Raw genomic sequence first — 23,204 nt, forward strand, 5'->3', positions numbered from 1 at the left:
ATACACAAAGTGATGTGGATGATGTGAGTGAGAGAATCAGAAGAACTACCTCCGAAGAGGAAATAGATACTACTCTGAATACAACTGTATGAAGGGGCTGATGCCCTCACTGCAAAACTGGAAAGACTAGACTGCCTAGAGGAGGTGAATCCTCACTAGATTCCTCAAGAGGCTGAGGCTAGCGTGCTGATCTACTACGGGGAGGCCTTACTGCTGCTATTCTGAGGGCTGAAGAGCCGAACTGTGGGATGAAGAATGAGGGCTAGAGGCTGTCCTTTTATAGGCTGTTAGGTCAGCCTGGCCGATGCCGAATGCTGACCCTGGCCAGCTTGGTCAATACCAACGTCGACCAAAAGGTCAATCCGTTGACTTTTGACCCAAAAAAGAGAGTCAACTCTATGTTTTTGACCTGCAATGTTGTGGCATTGACTGTCTGCTGACTGTGTGCTGATTGGTGGCTACGTAAGGCTCTTGCATGGTTGTGCGGATGCCTACGTGGCAGGTGACCAGGCTGGGCATGGCCACGGGCTTGTGGATGCTCATGACATTTCCTTCTTCTGAAGTCGAATTAGGATATGAAAGGGGCCTCCCATCTTGTTGACGAAGGTGATTGTCTATGCCATATGGTATACCTGGATAATAAATCTTGATTTGAATGCTTGGTTCATAAATCCGGAGGTGATCTCTTATTTCATGAAGCTTGATTTGTAGGAACTGAATTCTTGAGTCTGGTGCTAACTTTTGGTAAGGATATTGGTTGTGGGTTAATGCTACAGGATGATGCTCCATGTGGTTTTCCTCGGTGCATATAGGTTATAGGGATAGAGGAAGTATGGGTTTGAGAGAGGCATCCTGGCCTTGTTGCAACCCTGTTGCCTGCTGTATTACTATATCTTGCTGTACGACCGCATGTGTCACTGAAAAATAGCTTTCAAACTGATTGAACCACGAAGTCAACACTAAGGGTTCCTGCATCGTATCGTGTGAAGTTGAGCTTCCCTGGGAAGGAGGGCTTGGCTGGAGGTGGAAGTCTCTTCATTTCTCCCCCCGCTGGTCGGAGTAGAGAAATGAGCAGCTGCCGGTCCCGTTCTTCCTTCTCTTCTCGAGCGGTACGTTCTCGGAGCTCCTTGGCCTCCTGAGCTTCACAGTCCTAGAGTTCCTTGGCTTCTCAAGCCTCTCAATCACGTTCGTGTTTTGCTTCCCGAGCTTCTCGATCATGTTCTTCTTTTGCCTCCCGAGCTAGCCTTTCGTGCTCTTTGGTGGCCTTCTCACTATCTTCCCACATCTCTTGAAGCGGGGTCATCTGAGTGAAGAGAGCCTCGGACTGTTGTTGCTGCATTTGCATCATAGCCTGGGACATGGCTATGATGGCAGACATGGAAGTGTCTGCAGGATTTTGTGGTGGGGGCGGTTGAGGCACTTAACACCCTCATCTCCTATGGTTGGATTTGCTCACTGGTGCTCATGCTGTCCTTGCCGGATCTTTGTCTGGACCATAGAACAATCGAGTTGCCCCTAAACTGACCCTCCCTATCTTAGGAAAGAAAACTGAAGCTCTGATACCAATATAGTGGGAGATAGACTATCCTCACTCTCTCTCTCCTGCTCAATACTAACTGCAACTGCAAGATGATGCACTCGATACACAAAGTGATGTTGACGTGAGTGAGAGAATCAGAGGGAGAGAATGTAGTGGAGCTTTGAAGGGGAAATAAATACAACTAAATAGCGAATGCCCAAAGGGCTGAATACAACTGTATGAAGGGGCTGAAACCCTCACTGTAAAACTGTAAAGACTAGACTACCTAGAGGAGGTGAATCCTCACTATATCCTTGAAGAGGCTGAGGCTACCTTGCTGGTCTACTGCAGGGAGGCCTTCTTGTTGCTATTTTGAGGTTTGAAGTGCCCAACTGTGGGATGAAGAATGAGGGCCAAAGGTTGTCCTTTTATAGGCCGTTAGGTCAGCTTGGCCGACCTAGTCAATGCCGATCGTTGACCTTGGATCGGCTGGTCAACGAACCGTTGACCAGGTCGATCAAAAGTCAACTTCATCTAAAAAGACATCACGTTGATAAAAAAGTCAACTGTGTTTTTGGACCTTCAATGACGTGTTGACGGCGTTGACTATATGCTAATTGTTGAGTGCACAAGGTTGCCTGCATGGTTGTACGGATGCCTGCGTGGCAATTGACATGGCTGCTTGCAGTGGCACTAGCTATAGCATGGCCACGGGCTTGTGAATTATAGATCCTAGGAGAACCGTTGACCAGGTCGATCAAAAGTCAACTTCGTCCAAAAAGACATCACGTTGACCAAAAAGTCAACTTTGTGTTTTTTGACCTTCAATGACGTGTCGACTATATTTTAATTGTTGAGTGCACAAGGTTGCCTGCATGGTTGTACGGATGCCTGCGTGGCAATTGACATGGTTGTTTGCAGTGGCACTAGCTATAGCATGGCCACGGGCTTGTGAATTATAGTTTCTAAGAGCTTTGGAAACAGGGAAACGGAAACAGGTGGGAAATGGTGTTTCGGAGTGGAAGAAACGGTGGAAACAGAGTTTCAGTTTTTAAGGTTAATAAAATATATATTATATATGTAATTATTATTAATAGATATGTCATACAACAAGGCCTGAGAGGACAACAAGGAGGAGAGGAGAGGCCGAGGGATGAGGAGAGCAAGGAGAGGTTGCAAGGAGGAGAGGAGAGGAGAGGGCAAGGGCTGAGGAGAGCAAGGAGGATATGCTAGAGAGGAGAGCAAGGAGGGGGGGCAGCGGGTTGGGAGGTTGTAAAGAGGGAGAGCAAAAATTGCCCTACCTGCCAATGGGGTTCTAACTTCTTACTCGGTGGTTGAGGCGGGTGTGTGTGTGTGTGTGTTGGTACTTATGCTTCTATAGCTGAGCATTGGAGTCTACAAGCTCTTACATTGGTGCTCTACATATATGTTTCCTTGGATAAATTCCAGAGGCACTGCAAAAGCACCCCCCCCCCCCCCCCCAAAAAAAAAAGGCATGTCCGAAACGTCGTTAACGGCATGGAAACGGTGAACTGTTTCAAGTGCCCAGAAACGCCGTTTCTGGGCACTATGTTGTGAATGCCCGTGACAATAGCACTAGGTACTCCATGGGGCTGTGGTGGTGGTGCAAGTCGTGGGCAGCAAGGACAACAAGCTGCTTCGGTTGGGCAAGCACCTGCAGGTAATACTCTTGAGCAAAGAAAGTGGGATATGCGTAATGCTCAATTGAGCCTTGTCTTTGATTTCACTAAATATCAAAAGGTTCATTGTTCCTCATATCAGGTCCTGCCGCACTGCTAAAGAAGCTTGGGTTATTTTGGAACATATGTATCAAGCTCATAATGAGGTAAGAGTCTCATATTTGTTGCACACGGATGAGGGTGACTCTATGAAGGAACATGTCACCAGGATTCAAGGTTTTATATATATATATATATATATATATACACATACATACACACGCTTTTTGTTTTTTGGGGTGAAATCTTTGATTGATTATATTATATGAGTAGCAACCTCAAAAAAGGTGCTACAATTACATCAACTGATAATTTCAGTATATGCCAAAAAGACCTCATGATCTATGCAGCGGGTTTGCAAGTAATCAAAGAAAGATTGCAAGTAATCATAGTTACTTCAAAAGTGGAGTAACTACTACTCGACTGAAAATCTCAGTCTAAGCTGTATATACATCATGATCAATCAAACGAGTATGAAAGCAATCGTAAAACGATTGTTGCAGAGATCGTTTGAAAAAAACAAAAGATGGAAAAGTAGGATCACCAAAAACTCTATGATTGCAGTCCATCCATAGAGTCCACAGTGCCCAGTAGCGCACCTAAACAAAAAATAAATCAAAACCCTGTCTAGCTGGATGAAAACCAAACAACCAGAAGAACTTGCCAAATGTGATAGTAGGAAATCGCGCTCAAAGCCCCTGTCGAATGAGAGCGAGGAAAGCAGTAGTGTGTGGACAGTGCCAGAAGATGTGAAGCATAGATTCAGCAGAGTGTAGACATCTGTGGCAACCAGCCGGAGCAATATGTCTATGCGCGAGTAACTGGCTAGATGGAAAAATGCCAAGTAGGACTCGCCAAAGGAAAAGCTGTTGTCGACGAGGGACTTTATAATGCCAAAGGAGACGCAGCCGCTTTCGCTACCACTTTAGTGGGCGATCCATATGCCAAACATAATTTGCTCTGTTAGAAATCCAAGGCGGAAGTAATAACACTTTATACAGAGAAGGCATTGTGATATGTGAGAGCTTCAAAGGACGGGTTGAAGGGGAAGAAGAATGTAGAGTCCAATCCTCAAGTCTATTTTGAAGTTCCAAACGAGGTACTGGCAAGAATAGTTGAAGCATTTCTGAAATTTGATGCCATAAAGGACGATAATGAGCTCTCAAACCATATTTGCTAGCAGCCATAGAAAATGATAAAAGAGTGCCATCATCCTGAAGTACATCTGCCATAGAAGAAATGCCTTTGAAAGATAGAAAATAAGAACGCCTGGGTTCTTGTATAGCCAAAGGAGGGTGGAATACTTTGGACCAATAAATATTCTCAGCCTTCAAGGAATTTCCCGACAAAGAATCCCTACCATTCCATTCCAAGTGGGATAAAATATGCTTCCAATCAAGAAGCAAACGAGTGACAAAATGGCAACTTTTGATCTTGCCTTGAATAGAGCCAAATAGGAAATCCCACTGTGTAGGTTGCCAATGCCCAAAAGCAGAAGTATGAATATGCAACAAAAGAGAGCAGATCATGAAAGCCCAAGGCTGCACAGAGACGATGCATAGAGAGTACTCTGAGACTTTTCTTGTCATTTTTTGAACACCAGAAAATCTCCATGATAGCAGACATAAATGAAACCAGATCTGCCTTAGTGAACATGATGAGAGGCAGATAGAATTGTATATATGCTATCAAAATGGATTGCGTTATTCGCAAATGAACATGTAATGGCCAAGTTGCAAGCTTCCAATATTTAAGTTTTGCCCTCAACTTTGTGAGCACCCAATCAGTTTGTTGAGAACGAGTGAGCCCCCAACCTAGAGGATAGCCAAGATGTCGAATCAATTGAGAAGTTGGAACAATTTCCCCAGGCCACAAAAGACTATGCCAATCTTTAGCATGCAACGGCAATAATTTTGATTTCTGAAAATTGACACGAAGACCAGCAGCCAAACCATATGTAGAAAGAGCCTACATAGTCATGGAGAGATCGCTCCGAGTATTTTTTGGGGTGAAGAAAGAATCATCGGCATATGCTTGAGCGATCATGCTACGACTGCCAGGAATTTTCAATCCGTGTAACATGCCAGTGTCCAAAAGGTGGTCCATGTATCGAAGCATTGGATGAGTGGCTATGGCAAAAAGTAAAGCACTGAGGGGACATCCTTGCCGAACAGAACAACCAAGAGTCTAGGTTGAAGAAATATCCCCTGATAGTATGCATGCAGCTTTACTATCTTGATATAGCCAATTGATAACTTGCTGCATTTTTTTGCCAAAACCGAGTGCCTGCATAGTTGATGAGTCCTACTTAACAGTTTCAAAAGCTTTGGCAATATCAACTTGCAATAGCAAAACATCCTGCTGCATATATTTGGCATATTCGATTCCAACTTAGCATTAGCAATGTTATCTGTGATATGCCTACGAGGAACAAAACCATATTGCGCAAGATGCAACCCATCATGTAAATACCCTTTTAGTTGATCAACAATCATTTTGGTAGTAACTTTGTAAATGACTGGCATAAGCGTGATAGGTCTCCAATCAGCCAAAGATTCACAAATTTGCTTTTTTGGAAGGAGTTTAACAAGACCTCTCTTCCATGTGTCTAGCATTTTTTAATTTTGCCAAGCAAAATTCACATATGCAGCAATGTATGCTTCAAAAGAGGTCAATATTCTAGAAAAAAACTCAATTGTAAGACCATCTCATCCTAGAGATTTCCATCTACCACAGGATTTGATTGCATCTGATAATTCCCTCTCAAAAAATGGTTTCTCCAATTCCAAAGCTTGAGTAGTGGAAATAATAGGAGAAACATGCTGTAAAAGTAAATTTCTTGCAGACAAAACCTGCTACGAGGGAGGATCTGCAGAGCCAAACTGCTGAGAGAAATGATGTACACAAACAGAAGCAAGCTATGACCGTGATGTAGTCCATGAACCATCAAACAGAAGCACCCTGCAAATGTTTGTTTTTAATCTCTTTTGATGCAAGCTTTTAAAAAATTGTTTGGAAGAGCAGCCTTTATCTGTAAAAGCTCTTTGTCTTGCTCTAGTCTCCCATTTAGCCAGTTTCCTGTGATCATTGATTTGAAGACAATGTCTAGCTTGGCATAGTGTTGTTTGCTTATGCAAGGACAATGTATGAAGATGACTAAGTTCAGTGAGGTCTTGACAAGTCAATTTGGCCTGAGCAACGGTTTCCCTCAGAGTCTTCATGTAAGACTTGCCATAACCTCTAATTACAACTTGCATTTTGGAAACAAAAGAATCCCATGCAGTATCAATATCAAAGTGGCTCTGAGAAGACAGAGAGTGAGATGCTTCAGTGACCATGGTCTTGAAAACAACATGCTGCAAATAGCTATTGTTCACAGTCAGATGTCACCTTTGAGGCAATCTATCATCTGGCATATCATAAAAAGATAACCTCAACCATAAAGGTGCATGATCTGAATGCACAAAGGCATGGTCAATCCACATTTTGCATGTAAAATCATCATTTTGTTGCGAAGCTACACTATACCATCGATCCAGACGTGCCTGATAAGAAGAAAGGGCATTATGTTAGAAAGTGTATCCTCCTGACAAAGGTTGCAATTCCTTCCAAAGATCAACCAAATCAAGATGCATCAGTAATTGAGACCATGCATGCCTTTCAGGGGTTGACATATGAGTATTTCCTGATGTATTGTCACCCTGTTGCGGAGCATTATTGAAATCCCCACATATAAAGGCATGATATCTCCATGGATATCGTTGCATGGCATCCGAGATTGCAGTTCTATCCTGAGAAGATTGAGGTGCATAGACAGAAGCAAATTCAAACACCTCGCCTTGAATGATGCATTGAAGAATAATCCATCTGCCTTGATTGTCATTTAAAGCAATAACTGGCTGAAGCTCATGCTTGATTAGAAAGACTACACCTGAGAAAGAGTGCTCCCCAGCATAAAAGATATCATAGCCACAGTAATGACATGTCTTTCCTGCATAAACATGTTGATTGTGCTCTTGTAATGCCACTATGTCAGGCTGAAATCTATTGATATACAGCCACACAGATTTCCATTTCCTACTGTCACACATCCCTTGAACATTAAGTGTAAAGCATTTGATATGAGCAGTCATATTTACAGATATTTATAGGAGAATAACATCTATGTACAGCAGCAACCTTCAGGATGTCAACCTTGCATTTCTAGGGCCTCCCTGAGAAGAAACATCCGCCTGAGGAGTGGACAGCAATGCAGCAACCTCTTTTTCAGGCAAGAGGGTTCTGCTAGCTGTCATTGCAGCCCATGTGATCTCAATTCCCTGAATTGACCTCGGGAGAGTTTCGACTGGAAGATGCACCATTCCAAGTGCGAGGGAGTGGAGGTTGTTGAACAGAAATAACTTTTCTTGGACTTTGCTATCCATCAATTGGAGGTTTCTGTCCTTTTGCTGAGGTTGAATGGCAAAAAGCGAAGGGGAAGAAGCAATCCCATTTGAAACCATTGGAGCTTTTCCTTTATCCTGATTCACAAAAAACTATCTATTACCTTTATTTTTATTCCCAATAGAGGCAGGAGCATCCTTAGTGGGCATCTGAACAAGCAAAGTGGCAGGAGGCATTTTATGCTGACTCATTGGACACTGGGAAGCCATGTGCCTAAATTTTTTACAAGCCCTTGCAAATAATCCCCATTTCAATTTATAAAAAGCACTTGCCATGTCAACATTGTTCACCGTGACTGAATAAAATTCTGGTGTTGGATTATCAGTATCCCAGAGAATACAAAATCGATTTGAGTTGCCACTAGGCCGTGGTGGCCAAACCACTTTGCCTAAAGTCGCTGCAATTTTAGGCAAGAGTGAAAGCCATACATTACAGGAAGTCTACAACTTCAACCCAGAGCGGACAGCGGTGTCGGATCAAAGCTTGAAAATCCCTTGTGGGAGACCATGGCAAAACGTGCACCATTTTCTGCCCAAAAAAGAGTGGCGAATGTTCCAAAAGCATTTTCCTGTGAATCTCATCTATCATAATGACCTTAAAAAACCTTTGGCTGCATAGTGTACCTTCCGAACAAACGAGCTAGCCAGTGTGCGGGTCAACCAGTTGCCTACCTTTGCAGCAGGTGGCATCCGACCTGGGAAAAATAAAATAACTGCATTTTTGGCATATTCTCTAACTGGATCCACAATTTCATCCACTTCAACTATGAGACCAACCGAGGGAACAGAGTCTTTCCACTCTTTCCTTGTGTCGCAAATCCTTCATGCATGACATCATAAACCAGTTGTGCTTCAACAGAATCATGCACTGGGTCATGCTGACCTTCAGCCTGCTTTTGCTTTTTACATTGAACTGATCGATCCTTTTGAAAAGTTTTTTCATAAGAGTATTCAGCCATGTCTTCGGAAGAGGATGGAACCCAAAAAGGGGGTACCTGTAAAGTGATAATAGAGAAAAAACAGTCCCAAACAAAAAACTGCCCACAGAGAAGAAAAAAAAAAAATAGTGTATTTGCAAGGAGAATAAGGGGAAAGAGAGGTAGAAGACAAATTCTGTAGAAGAAAAAGAGAAAAAAACCAGTAAAAGTTCCCAGATGAACTATATTTCAGAAAAAGAGGGGAGAATCGAGCGATGGAAAGAGTACACAGGACCCAGAAACCCAAGAGGAGAGAAAGGGGATCAGAGAGTCTTCAGAAACCAGCGTGTAAATGCAGTCTGTGAGCAAAACCCAGCTGTTAGAGGCAGCCCGTAAGTAAACCCGGTAGAATCAGCGACCCAGGAGCAAGAAAAAAGCCGGCAGCAGCAGCTTGGAGAAGGCGGACTGGGCCGTACAGCTCCGTACACCTATGCGGAACTGTGGCGGGCTGTACGGCTGTTAATGAATGCTCCAAAACACCCGTTTTTGACACTGATGAGGCACAGCAGGTAGCTGAAGCAAAAGGCTGGTCTGGAAAGGCTAGGGAGCTGATGGGAGGGCTGGAGGAAGGTCTCTCTGCACACGCACACGCACGCACACACACACACACACACACGAGAGAGAGACACACACTTTTTTTTTTTTGGTGAAACCAGTAACTATAAAACTAACATGAAATCAATGTACATGACATTAGACTCCAAAAGAGAGCCTAATGAAAGAACTCAAAAACAGTGAGAAAACACTTCAAGGCTAGTAGCATCCAAGTCCCTCGCAGCATAACTATCATATAAAGATTGCTTGAGGGACATTCTGAAGAAAGCATATGCTTGAGGAAACTGTTGTCCAATCCTAAAATGCAATCTCTGTGTCCAAATAGTCCATAGTACCCAAAAACGAGCCCACTGAAAGAAAAGGAGGAATGGAGACATCTAAGATGAGAAGCATCCAAACATCTAGAAGAGTTTCCCGAATCTGATAGAGGGAAACCGAAGCCGCAGCAAATGAGAGACACGAGTGATCAATATCCGAGAGTGCGGGCAAGACCATAACGAATGGGGAACTGTCTCACAGTGATGAGAGCAACGGGGGCAGGAAGAAGAAGCAATACGACGTGCTTCCAATTTCACCCCAATGGAAAAAGCTCCCACTATACATCTCCAAAAGAAAAGCCTCTGTTTCAATGGCAATTTAGCTTTCCAAATTTTCTTGAGTTTTGATTGCCACCAAGATAAAGGCCTATCCAAATTCCAAAGAGTGTTGGCATGCTTATCAATCCAAGGCGGTGGAAGAAGAAATCTATAGACCATCGAGGATGTCAAATTATGCATTGAAAGTGAATAGGTAGCAGGAGACAAGGAAGTCAGATTCTAGTCCAGTAATCTGTCCTGTACAAACAGCGGAGGAACAGGAACAAATGGCTGCAACATAGTTGTAAGTATTCTCCAAATGGGCCTATGATGCAGACCCAAGGGTAATGTCCTGCAAGCTTGTGGAAACGAAAGCACATAACCATGTTGATCCACCACTTCTCCGACAAATCTTATGCCCAATTTTATAAGATTATATGCTTTAATAGGTGCCTGTAAAGCAAGAGGCGATTCAAACACCTTGCTCCAATGGATGCTTTCCAAACGAAGAGAATTACCATGATGGGAGGAAGCACCTGACAATTTAGCATAAGAGAGAATTCTCTTTCAATCATGAATAAAAGCAGTAGAAACAGGACAGCCATGAATTTTCCCCTGAAATGTAGTCATGACTGCTTGCCAGTGATCTGTAATCCAATGCCCATATGCGTGAGACTTCATGTTTCCACACATAGTTGCTAACATGATAGCCCATGGCTGTTTTTGCTGAAAAAAATCAGCAATCATAGTGCTCTTTCTTGCCAACATATGAAACTGAAGATTGAGAATATTCAGTCCCCCATGAGTCTTGTGAGAACAAACAGACTCCATGGGAAGTAGTCGCAAAGCCTTTTTATGAGATTTACTTTTCCAAAATATCTCCATAGCCTGGGACATATAGGAAGCCAAATGCTTAAAAGACCAGTGAAGAAGACGCAAATAGAATTGCACATATGCCATAATGATAGACTGTACTATCCGAAGTCGAACATGTGAAAGCCAAGTTGACAAGTGCCAGTATTCCAGCTTCTTGTTAATCTTTTGAAGCACCCATTTAAGCTGTTGTTGAGGGGTAATATTCCAGCCAATGGGATATACCCTAAATGCCTCACAATGGTATGGGAAGAAATAATGTGGCCTGGCCAGAGAAGTGCATGCCAATCAGCTTCTTTCAATGCTAGAAGATTCGATTTCTGAAAGTTGATATGCAGTCCAGCAGCTATGCCAAAATCATCCAATGTATGCATCAAATGAGAGAGGTCACGTTGAGAATTCCTGGGCATGAAATATGAATCATCAGCATATGCTTGTGCAAGAAACGGCTGTGCACCTGGAATTTGCAAGCCATGAAGCTGCCCAGTATCTACCAGATGGTCCATATGCAACAATAACGGATGAATAGCAATGGCATACAGTAGCGAACTAAGAGGGCATCCCTGTCTCACTGAACGGGTCATAGTCCATGTCCTTGACAACCCACTACCAAGCAGACACTGCGCAGTGGCATGAGAATACAACCAGTAAATAACATGGACCAGCGGAGGGCCAAAGCCCAATTTATGCATAGTCTGAGAAATAAAATCCCAATGGACAGTATCAAATGCTTTGGCAATGTCCACTTGCAGAATGAGAACATCTTGTTTAAAATATTTGGCATACTCAATCGCAAGCAAAACATTGGAGATATTGTCAGTGATCTGCCTTCTGGGAACAAACCCATACTGCTTGGGATGAAGTCCTGCCTGCAAGATAAATTGAACCCTAAGGACAATCATCTTGGCAATGAGTTTGTAAATGATTGGCATAAGAGATATGGGCCGCCAATCAGCCATTGTCTCACACAACCTTTTTTTTGGGATCAATTTGACAAGGCCATGTTTCCAAGAAGGAGGAAGAGATTGTTCTGCCCAAGCATGATTGATCATAAAAAGAAGAGTGTCCTTGAGATCACCCCAAAATGTCCAGGTGCCATCATCCTGCCTGATCCTGCAAATATCCTCCTTTCGCCTATCCGCGTGCAGCCTTTTAAAGAAGGCCTTGGAGGAGCAACCCTTATCCAAAAGGGGTTTCATGCAAGCTCGGATTTGCCACTTCTTTAATTTGCGAAGATCATTTTGATGGATGATATGAACCGCATAAGCCCAAGAATCCTGTTCAGAGGAGGTGAGCTGCCTATAAGAGCTGATTACATCCATTTGTTGCTTGTGAGGTTGAGCCCATTTCAGCTTAAGCCTGAGGTTTTTCATGTGACTCTGTCCATAATCTTGAATAACGGCCTGCAAGCGATGTGCAAGACTGGTCCAAGCAAAATCCATGTCCTCCTGAGCATGTAAGAGAAGGGGGCGGACAGCCACTCTCACCATATTCTGAAATTGTTGATGAAGCAAATAAGCTCTATTAATATGGAGTAGACGACGACCAAAAAAAGGCATATCATCTGTCAATCGTGCTATAGATAATGTTAAGCATACTGGAAAGTGATCAGATAGCAAGAGGGGATGATCAACCCATAATGCACATGTAAAACTAGCATACTACTGAGCATGCAACAAATACCATCTGTCAAGTCGAGCCCAGTAATGAGTGAAAGCATTGTGACGGTATGTATAACCCATATCTCTATCCCTTGTTGAGAGCCATAAATCTTTTGCATGCAAGAAAGAAAGCATATCCTCCCAATGTCGAAGCTCAGTGGGGATCATGTGAGATCGATGAGTGGTGTTGTCTTGCATGGCAGGCGAGTTATTAAAGTCTCCACACAAAAAAGCATTAGACAGCCATGGGTATTGCTTGAGGGAGGCCCACATTTGAGCTCTTATCGCAGAAGTTTGAGAGGCATAAACCGATGCTATTTCATAAAGATCGGCATGACAGATGCATTTGATTACCATCCATCGACCCTGGGGGTCATTGTAAGCAACCGTGGGCTGCATATCATGTTTCACCAGCATGCATACCCCCAAAAAGTGCATTGTACCAACATAAAAGATGTCATAACCAGCAAAGTGGCCTTGCTGGCCAGCCAAGAAGTGTTGATTGTGTTTCTGTAAGGAAATTACATCGGGGGGCATTCTATGTACATAGTGCCAAAAAAGTCTCCACTTGTTGACATTGCAAAGACTTTGGACATTGTATGTAATGCAAGTAATTGAAGCATACATAAAAGATATGTACAGTCGAACCGAGAAGCATAGTAAAGGTAGAAGGTGTCAGGCATCAACCATGACATCGACGTCCACCTGGCCTCCGGGATCAATAGCTCTATCGCCCTCATCATTGTCACATACAGGAATGCCCTTCTTGAGCACATCAACCCACAGTCGAGAAGTCAGGCTATCAGCAGGGGTAGTGGCTTGGCCAGGGGTGGAAGTAGAGGCATCCCAATGCCGAGATTGTAACGGTCGTGGCTTAAGCGCAAATACCTTTTTGGGTTCCTGTCAGGCACCCTGGGGAGAGGCATTAGATTTTGGAATTTTGCCCTTTCCCTTATCCTTTTGCTTGGCTGAAACATGGACCACACTTTCTTTGGGAAGAGCAGATTTAGATGTCACATCACCCAACTTGCTAGGCATAGCCTTAGGCCCCGGACCATATGTTGGAGGGGTAGTATTTTCTGGAGCAATAGCCGTAGGTGGGAGCTGGTGTAGGACTGCAGGACACTGTGAAGCTAGATGGCCAAACTTATGACAAGTAAAACAAGCACTTGCAAATACTCCCCATTTCAAGTTAAAATATTTTTCACCCAAGGGAACATCCTCCACCTCTACCGCAATAGAAGGAGGGGTTGGGTGATCTGTATCCCAAAGAACACAAAACCGATTTCGATTACCCGAAGGACGGGGTGGGCATACAACTTGCCCCAAAGTGGCTGCCAGACTTGGTAACTCAGCCCGCATATAATCCGGAAAATCCACTACCTCAACCCATACAGGGCAGTGATGTCGAATGAGACCGTGATAATCCTTATTTGGCGACCATGGCATGACATGCACCATTTGTCTGCCATAGAATAGAGGGGATATCTCCAATATCTGCTGACGATATGAGACATCCAAAAAGTGCACTTCATAAAAACCTCGAGAAGCAAAGTATAATCCTTCAACAAAGCAACCTCCCAACAAAGCCTGAACCCACTGAGCCACATCATTTGCAGAGGGTAACTTCCCAGGGAAAAAAATGATAACTGCTTGCTGAGAGAACTTCCGGAGAGGAGTAACCAATGAGGGCAGCTTCAACTTATACTTAAGTGCCAGGGGAGGTTTGGCCCACTCCTTCCGGCTCTGGTGGAATTCATCCTTGAGCATATCGAAAACATAGTGAGCATCTTCAGAGGCTGAAGTAGACAATTCAACTTGCTGTCTTTTGGGCTCCCGGGACAAGTCCTTTCGAGAATAACTTTTAATATGATCCTCCATGGAGGTAAGCAGGGCAGGATTGATATAGTGAAAGAAGAAGAGAGCAGACAGCCGGGGGCCAATAAAAGCCAAAGTCAGGAGGAATGAGGGCAGCAGGGGTTATGCACAGGTATGGAATGGGTAATACACAGCAAAAGGGAGGAAATCAGACGGCAAGAAGAGGCGGACAGCAGCGGCTAGAATAGGCGAACAGCAGCAGCGAAGGAAAGGAGGAACTAGAATAGGCGGTTGGATCAAACGAACAGTAGTGGCAGAGAAAAGAGGCGACGAAGCTGAAGGAAGCTCCTGATGGTCGCAGGGGCAGAGCGGGCAGGCTTGATGGGCGCTGGCAGATGCGCGCAGGGCAGATTCGCACAGGCAGATGCGCGCAGGGCAGCAGCAGGCAGATGCATGCAGGGCAGCGGCAGCTCCGTCTCTCTCCGCGGGTAGCAGCTCGTCTCACACACACACTTTTTTTTTTTTTTTTGGTGAAACCAGTAACTAAAAAATTAACATGAAATCAATGTACATGACATTAGACTCCAAAAGAGAGCCTAATGGAAGAACTCAAAAATAGTCAGAAAACACTTCAAGGCTAGTAGCATCCAAGTCCCTCGCAGCATAACTATCATATAAAGATTGCTTGAGGGACATTTTGAAGAAAGCATTTGCCTGAGGAAACTGTTGTCCCATCCTAAAATGCAATCTTTGTGTCCAAATAGTCCATAGTACCCAAAAACGAGCCCAGTGAAAGAAAAGGAGGAATGGAGACATTTGAGATGAGAAGCATCCAAACATCCAGAAGAGTTTCCCGAATCTGATAGAGGGAAACCGAAGCCGCAGCAAATGAGAGACATGAGTGATCAATATCCGAGAGTGCGGGCAAGAGCATAACAAATGGGGAACTGTCTCACGGTGATGAGAACAACGGGGGCAGGAAGAGGAAGCAATACGACGTGCTTCCAATTTCACCCCAATGGAAAAAGCTCCCACTATACATCTCCAAAAGAAAAGCCTTTGTTTCAATGGCAATTTAGCTTTCCAAATTTTCTTGAGTTGTGATTGACACCAAGATAAAGGCCTATCCAAATTCCAAAGAGTGTTGGCATGCTTATCAATCCATGGCGATGGAAGAAGAAATCTGTAGACCACCGAGGATGCCAAATTATGCATTGAAAGTGAACAGGTAGCAGGAGATAAGGAAGTCAGATTCCAGTCCAGTAATCTGTCCTGTACAAACAGTGGAGGAACAGGAACAAATGGCTGCAACATAGTTGTAAGTATTCTCCAAATGGGCCTATGATGGAGACCCAAGGGCAATGTCCTGCAAGCTTGTGGAAATGAAAGCACATAACCATGTTGATCCACCACTTCTCCGACAAATCTTATGCCCAATTTTATAAGATTATATGCTTTAATAGGTGCCTGTAAAGCAAGAGGCGATTCAAACACCTTGCTCCAATGGATGCTTTCCAAGCGAAGAGAATTACCATGATGGGAGGAAGCACCTGACCATTTAGCATAAGAGAGAATTATCTTCCAATCATGAATAAAAGCAGTAGAAACAGGACAGCCAGGAATTTTCCCCTGAAATGACTGCTTCCCAATGATCTGTAATCCAATGCCCATATGCATGGGACTTCATGTTTCCACACATAGTTGCTAACATAACAACCCATGGCTGTTTTTGCTGAAAAAAATCAGTAATCATAGTGCTCTTTCTGGCCAACATATGAAACTGAAGATTGAGAATATTCAGTCCCCCATGAGTCTTAGGAGAACAAACAGACTGCATGGGAAGTAGTCGCAAAGCCTTTTTGTGAGATTTGCTTTTCCAAAATATCTCCATAGCGTGGGACATATAGGAAGCCAAATGCTTAAAAGACCAGTGAAGAAGAGGCAAATAAATTGCACATATGCCATAATGATAGACTGTACTATCCGAAGTCGAACATGTAGAGGCCAAGTTGACAAGTGCCAGTATACCAGCTTCTTGTTAATCTTTTGGAGCACCCATTTGAGCTGTTGTTGAGGGGTAATATTCCAGCCAATGGGATACCCGAAAGGCCTCACAATAGTATGGGAAGAAATAATGTGGCCTGGCGAGAGAAGTGCATGCCAATGAGCTTCTTTCAATGCTAGAAGATTCGATTTCTGAAAGTTGATATGCAGTCCAGCAGTTATGCCAAAATCATTCAGAGTATGCATCAAATGAGAGAGGTCACTTTGAGAATTCCTGGGCATGAAATATGAATCATCAGCATATGCCTGTGCAAGAAATGGCTGTGCCCGTGGAATTTGCAAGCCATGAAGCTGCCCTGTATCTGCAAGATGTCCATATGCAACAATAACGGATGAGTAGCAATGGCATACAGTAGCGAACTAAGAGGGCAACCCTATCTCATTGAACGGGTCATAGTCCATGTCCTTGACAACCCACTACCAAGCAGACATTACGCAGTGGCATGAGAATAGAACCAGTAAATAATATGGACCAGCCGAGGGCCAAATCCCAATTTATGCATAGTCTGAGAAATAAAATCCCAATGGACAGTATCAAATGCTTTGGCAATGTCCACTTGCAGAATGAGAACATCTTGTTTAGAATATTTGGCATACTCAATTGCAAGCAAAATATTGGAGATATTGTCAGTAATCTGCCTTCTGGGAACAAACCCATACTACCTGGGATGAAGTCCTGCTTGCAAGATAAATCGAACCCTAAGGACAATCATCTTGGCAATGAGTTTGTAAATGACTGACATAAGAGATATGGGCCGCCAATCAGCCATTGTCTCACACAACCTTTTTTTGGGGATCAATTTGACAAGGCCATGTTTCCAAGGAGGAGGAAGAGATTGTTCTACCCAAGCATGATTGATCATAAGAAGAAGAGTGTTCTTGAGATCACCCCAAAATGCACGGAAAAATTCAACAGTCAATCCATTCCATCCAGGAGAGTTGCCTTTACGTAAATGACTCAAAGCATCATCCAGTTCATTAAGCATAAATGGCTGCTGCAATGCATGAGCCTATTCCCGAGACAATATAGGCTGAACTTGCATAAGAAATTGAGACCTAGCTGCATTCACTTGCATCGAATAATTAGGCTGAGGAGAAAAGAGATGTTGGAAATGACTAGAGCATTGCGATTCCAATTTTGATTCGGAGGTGGTCCAGGTGCCATCATCCTGCCTGATCTTGCAAATATCCTCCTTTCGCCTATCCGCATGCAGGCTTTTAAAGAAGGCCTTGGAGGAGCAGCCCTTATCCAAAAGGGGTTTCATGCGAGCTCGGATTTGCCACTTCTTTAATTTGCGAAGATCATTTTGATGGCTGTGGCAGCCTTTTCTTCTATGATGTTTTGCCTTTGATGTTTTGGTGTAGTAACTACTTCCAAGTTTCTATTACCTACTACCTTTGATCATGATGTTTGGTGTAGACTGTAGTATTGATCTATCATTGACACAATGTATCAGAATTGAGATTCCAAATGACTCTAGTGTCTGGAGAAAGTTTGTAGCTCTATGCCAATGTAATGTGTACAATGTATATCTTTCTAAATGTTTTGGAGTAAAATTAGGATCACGTATGTTTCAACCCTAGGGGCTGAACCATACTCCAATCATACTTCCATACTCGTATGACGTATGCGTATGGTAACGTATGGAAAAACCTATGCTTGGGAGTTGGTGGATTTGCTTGCTGGCAAGAAGGCAATTGGCACGAAGTTGGTGTACAAGCTCAAAAGAAAATCAAATGGGTCTATCTCACCTTGTAGCAAATGGCAACAGAAAGGCATAGATTATGATGAGACCTTTGCTCCCACTTCTCGTATGACCATTGTTAAATGTGTGGTTGCATTTTATGAATGGAAGATCCATCAACTAGACATTAAAACTGCATTCTTGAATGGGGTCCTTCAGGAGGAGGTCTATGTTTCTCAGCCCATTGGATTTGTGGAACCTGGCAAGGAAGACAAAGTATGCAAGTTGAGAAAGGCCTTGTATGGTTTGAAGCAAGCTCCACGAGCTTGGTATGTAAAGATAGATGCCTTTTTGACTAGCTAGGGAATGCAAAATAGTCCGCATGAGAGCACCCTTTATGTTGGGATTTGCTGATCATTGTTCTGTATGTCGATGACATGTTGCTCACCGGTACTAATGCTTCAAAAATTGCAGATTTCAAGGCTGAATTACAACAGATGTTTGAGATGTGAGATTTGGGGTTGCTTCACTACTATTTGGGCATCCAATTTATACAAGATGGTAGAGGTATTGGTCTGTTGCAATCCAAGTATATAGATAAGCTCCTTGAACGGTTTAGATTTCAGAATTGCAAGCCCATCTCTACTTAGTTTGAAACATATACTGGTCAAGATGACTCAATGACCTTTGAAAACTACAAAGTCAAATGATCACATGTATTGGCAAACTATCGTCAAGATGAATGGATGACCTATGATGGAAGCCTGTGCATAGAACCATTGCTACGATTCAACCGCTTGCAAAGCGTTGTGCAAACTCTGTGTGTGTGTGTGTGTGTGTGTGTGTGTGTGTGAGAGAGAGAGAGAGAGAGAGAGAGAGAGAGAGTTGTCATTCAGCTTCAACGTTCAAGTCTCAATTAACAGGCCAAACTAGATTTGCACAAATTGTAACAGCCTCGGTTGGCATCCTTTCTCACTCGCTATCAGTTGCTCCGAAACCGAAGTATTTGCAACTGAAGTTTTGGTGCATGGTCATAAGCAAACTTAAGCACGCCTAGCCTCAGTTAGAGGCATAGTCACAAGAAACGTTTCGTCCGTTTCGTCATTTCATCGTTTCGACAAGTTTCGTTTCGCTTCGTTTCAACTTTTCAGACGAAACAGATAGGTTTCGAATTGATACTTAATATATACCCTTACAAGGGCGAATAAGATATGTTATATTTAAGTTAAGTGAACAAAGAGAAATACAAGTCAAGACACTAAAAAGGGAATTCAAAACACAAACATATTTTTAAATTTATTTAAATCCAATCTCCTTTCTCAAGTTCAGATAGGTTTCAAGATGATATTGAATGTATATAAGGATAGGGCAAATAAGATATGCTATATTCAAGTTTAGAGTGAACAAAGAGAAATACTAGTCAAGATACCTAAAAAGGAAATTCAAAACACACACATTCTTCAAATGTTTTTAAATTCAAGTGTTCAATCTCCTTTCTTAAGTTTCAGCTTTAGGACATTTAGTATTTATGGAGTCAAAACTTAATAACATATGGATTCTAGAAAAAACAGGGCAAAAACGTATATTTTGATATGGGCGAAACAAAGGTTTTGTTGAGAGTGTTTCGTCCTGTTTCGAAACGTTTCGCCTGTTTCACGTTTCGAGATTTCGAACAAGACGAAACGGGTTTTCATGTGACTATGGTTAGAGGTTGAGTTTGTGGGTGAGTTAGTCACCACACATCTTTTAACCCTAGTTAGGGTTCATTCTAGGGTTTCATCTCTATGACTATCCTAGCTTTGTAGTTCATTATTGCTGCTGCAATTTTATTCCAGCCTGCTTCAGTTCCATTCTCTCGCATTCGCTCACTTCCATTTCCAACAGCACTAACCTCTAGAGGCTCAGGAGCTATTGGAGGTCGAAAAGGCTCATGAGGAGGGGGAGACTAAGGAGTAGGTTGCACACGTGTGCCATGTCCAGCTCGAGAGCATCTGCTCGGGCAATCCATGATGAAAAGTCCTCTTCTAGAGACACTGATCCGGAAGGCCCGATATGTGACCCTTTGCTGAACCTGTACTCCACCACTTGTGGAGTATGAGATCACGGCAGATAGAGGCTGACAATGGAAACATTTAATTAAGTCAACCCTGGTGGCACATGTATCGCATAGGACATTCGCATTTTTGTCTCGAAGGAATGAAGTCACCCATGCCACACTGGCCATATGCTCAAATACTTTGTGGCATGAACTAATCTCATCTGGTAGTCCAGGTAAGAGCATCCAAAAGGTAATCTGCCTCAGCTACGGGAGGAGCAAGGCCATAGATGAATAAATCTACTCTGATAGAGAAAAGGTGAACTCATGAGTATTCTCTGTGCTTGCTTTGTGATTTGTAACCCAAGTGAAAAATAGCCTCTGCCCAGCAGCCTGAAAACTGTGACTGTGACACCCAATGTGGCCATGTTGGTGTATGTCGGAACACCCACAGAGCGGCTGACCTCTGCCTGGCAGGAAACCAATAAGATGTGTCAATCTAACACCCTCCTTTGCTGCATCTATAATCTGTACTATGGTGGGAGGGAAAGTGACAAGGACCTCGACTTCCTCTGGGAGTGGCATTACTGTCCCCCATTGTCACAGCTTATGATGCTTGAGGATGAGATTATGCTGCTGCTGAGAGGAGAAAGGGGGGGGGGGGTAGGGGGGCGTGCTCATATACACCCGACAACCAACCTTGAGATTGCAACCACATCAATACGTGAGGTGAATCGTATTTACTGAGGAACGACAAGTTCTTGGTTCCTATATCCAATAGGCGAATTGCTTACACTCCTTTGTCCCCAAAATTGCAAACATACCATGATCCCTATGAATTTTTATAAAGTTTGAATGTGGAATACAAAGAAAAGCAATCCTTATGGTAAGAGTATGTGTACTGAATATTGTGCAGTATTATAGTGTCTTTTGATTTTTCTTTCCTTGATAGCTCTCTTAACAATTTGAATGGGATCATTTAATAAGCTTAATACTATCTATAAACTACCTTTGCAGGGGAATGACGTACCTTCATAATGGACCAAACGTTATCATACACCGAGATCTGAAGCCTCGGTGAGATTTTTCAACTCCTTTGTGGTAAAAGGTTCATACATGCATACAATGTTACTTGATGGCACCATCTATAGAAACTAGGCACTGAAAGAAAGTTTGTAGTTGGCCTATGGTTCATATATTGATAGATTACAAAGTGCTTTGCTCATTTGTGCTGACCTAGAGCTCAAAACTTTACTAATTTTTCTTTCATGGATGGATAGAGCTGGTTCTGGGTGCTTGATTTTCAGATTGAAGTTCCACCTATTTTTACCACGAGTAGCTAATTTGTTTAAGATATGTGAGTTCTGTGAGAAATTTAGGAACCAAAACAAAGTGACCTATCTATTGTGGTTCTAACTAGATTCCGTGGTAAAAAAGGCAGAAATATATTGCTTGTAGACAATCACCATTTGAAAGTCAGTGATTTTGGGCTAAGCAAGCTTATTAAGGTGAACCGTCTGCATGAAGTGTACAAACTAACTGGGGAAACTGGCAGCTGTAAGTTTTCTTTGTAACTTGAGGCCTGTTGTTCTATTTTATGAGACTTGCTTAAACAAAGAATTTCTATAAGAGTAGTTAATCACAAATGGTGAGTAATTCAACTGGAGGAATTTGTGGAAACAGTTCTCACCATTAAATTACCTGTTTAATATCAGTGACAGGCCTGCTTTGCCTTTCATTGTGTAGACCGGTACATGGCTCCAGAGGTCTTTAAACACAGGGCCTATGACACCAAGGTCGATGTATTTTCATTTGGCATGATACTCTATGAGGTAATGAGAATGTTTTCTGAAGATTGTGAAATAGAGTGCTGAACGGTTGCATATTCAGAAGTCTGAATTCTGAACCAGTACTACAGTGATGAGATACCCACATTTTGTCATGCAATCTCATACTTTGCATGTTAATTATCTGACTGCTTTGATGCAACTTGAAAGAGCAATCTGCACTTTAATCTGACGGCTTTGATGCACCTTGGAAGAGCAGATGTTTGAGGGATCTCCACCTTTTGCCAATACAGAGCCGTACGAGGCAGCAAGGGCTGTTTCGACTGGGCAGCGTCCTGAGTTGATTGCAAAGACTTATCCACCGAGGATGAAAAAGTATGCCGTTTTTTTCCTTTCTTTTTGGATTATGTAGATTACACATTTCAATATATTCAATTGGGTTTAATTCAAAATTCTGGTTTCTCATTTGTTGAGATTGTCCTGAAGGTTAATTAAACAGTGTTGGCATCCTGAGAATGAATCAAGGCCTTCCTTCATAGATATCTTGAAGGAATTGGAGGACATAAAAAAGGAACCACTTCATGTTTTATCATTCTTACACCATAGCTCACGAGTCGGCACAGAAGAATAAATATTGTGCTCATAGCACATCATTGGCAATAAGGTAACATTTTCTTATATGAGCTTATGCTATGATCTGGCATGGCAATTAGTTGAATCCCATGCAAATCTATATGAAATTAAATTGTTAGGTGATTTGATATGATCAATATAATCAAAGTACATCGAATTGTACCTTGCTGAAGGCTGCTATCCTGTTCATATTTCAGCTACATTGAGCTGTATGTATGCACACCTGGCTTTGACTTTGGTTTTTGTATTTTATGTTATTTTTATAAGCTATGTATCTCAGAGACATTTGCACGTTGATCAAATACATTTCTCACCCTGACTGGGTGGCAGTGTTGCTTCCACTCATGAAACTGTTTTACAGCTATTCTTTTTTATGGAGTAAGACTTTCTTGGCTACATGGAAACCCGGCAAGGCAATCTAGTATTTGAAATGATAGTGTGGCTTGCAGAATAAACTGAGATTTCCACATCATGGTTTTGAGCACTTTGCGTGTGTGGTGGGGGGGGGGGGGGTTCGAAGCTGAGTTACCGAATTGCTGCCAAAAACATGTTTGCAAATGTAATCAGCTTGGATGTTACTAACCCCTATGGATCGTTTATTGGCACCTCTACCTCAAGTCGCATTTTCAGAAATCCCCTTCCAACTACAAGGTGTGTAAAAGGTTGTGGCCAAAACTTTTTCTCGTCCAGCCTTGTCCCTTTACTATGGTGCAGCTTTGAAGTCATCTAATGAAGCATCTCTCAAGCCCAGCAAAGTTCCTAGTCGTTGAGTGATTCTCTTCTTCTCAAAGTGCCTAGATGACGTCGTTTCAAACTTAAAACAGGAGTCAAGTGTATAGAG

General features: G+C 42.8%; 1 protein-coding gene across 1 annotated transcript in view; it reads left to right on the plus strand.

The window, feature by feature from the left end:
- The window catches only part of VIK (VH1-interacting kinase), a 99,544-nt gene extending 76,777 nt beyond the window's left edge, over nucleotides 1–22,767 (plus strand). The window contains exons 7-11 of the mRNA XM_087379014.1: nucleotides 20,961–21,020; nucleotides 21,385–21,500; nucleotides 21,690–21,775; nucleotides 21,990–22,105; nucleotides 22,217–22,767. Of these exons, the coding sequence (XP_087235140.1) occupies nucleotides 20,961–21,020; nucleotides 21,385–21,500; nucleotides 21,690–21,775; nucleotides 21,990–22,105; nucleotides 22,217–22,361 (523 nt within the window). The 3' untranslated portion in view covers nucleotides 22,362–22,767. The remainder of the gene's footprint in view (nucleotides 1–20,960; nucleotides 21,021–21,384; nucleotides 21,501–21,689; nucleotides 21,776–21,989; nucleotides 22,106–22,216) is intronic.
- Nucleotides 22,768–23,204: the final 437 nt, after the last annotated feature.

This window comes from Dipteris shenzhenensis, chromosome 9, assembly GCF_047967505.1.
Source record: "Dipteris shenzhenensis isolate YYH24624 ecotype China chromosome 9, Dip_SZ_1.0, whole genome shotgun sequence".
NCBI classification, from domain to species: domain Eukaryota; kingdom Viridiplantae; phylum Streptophyta; class Polypodiopsida; order Gleicheniales; family Dipteridaceae; genus Dipteris; species Dipteris shenzhenensis.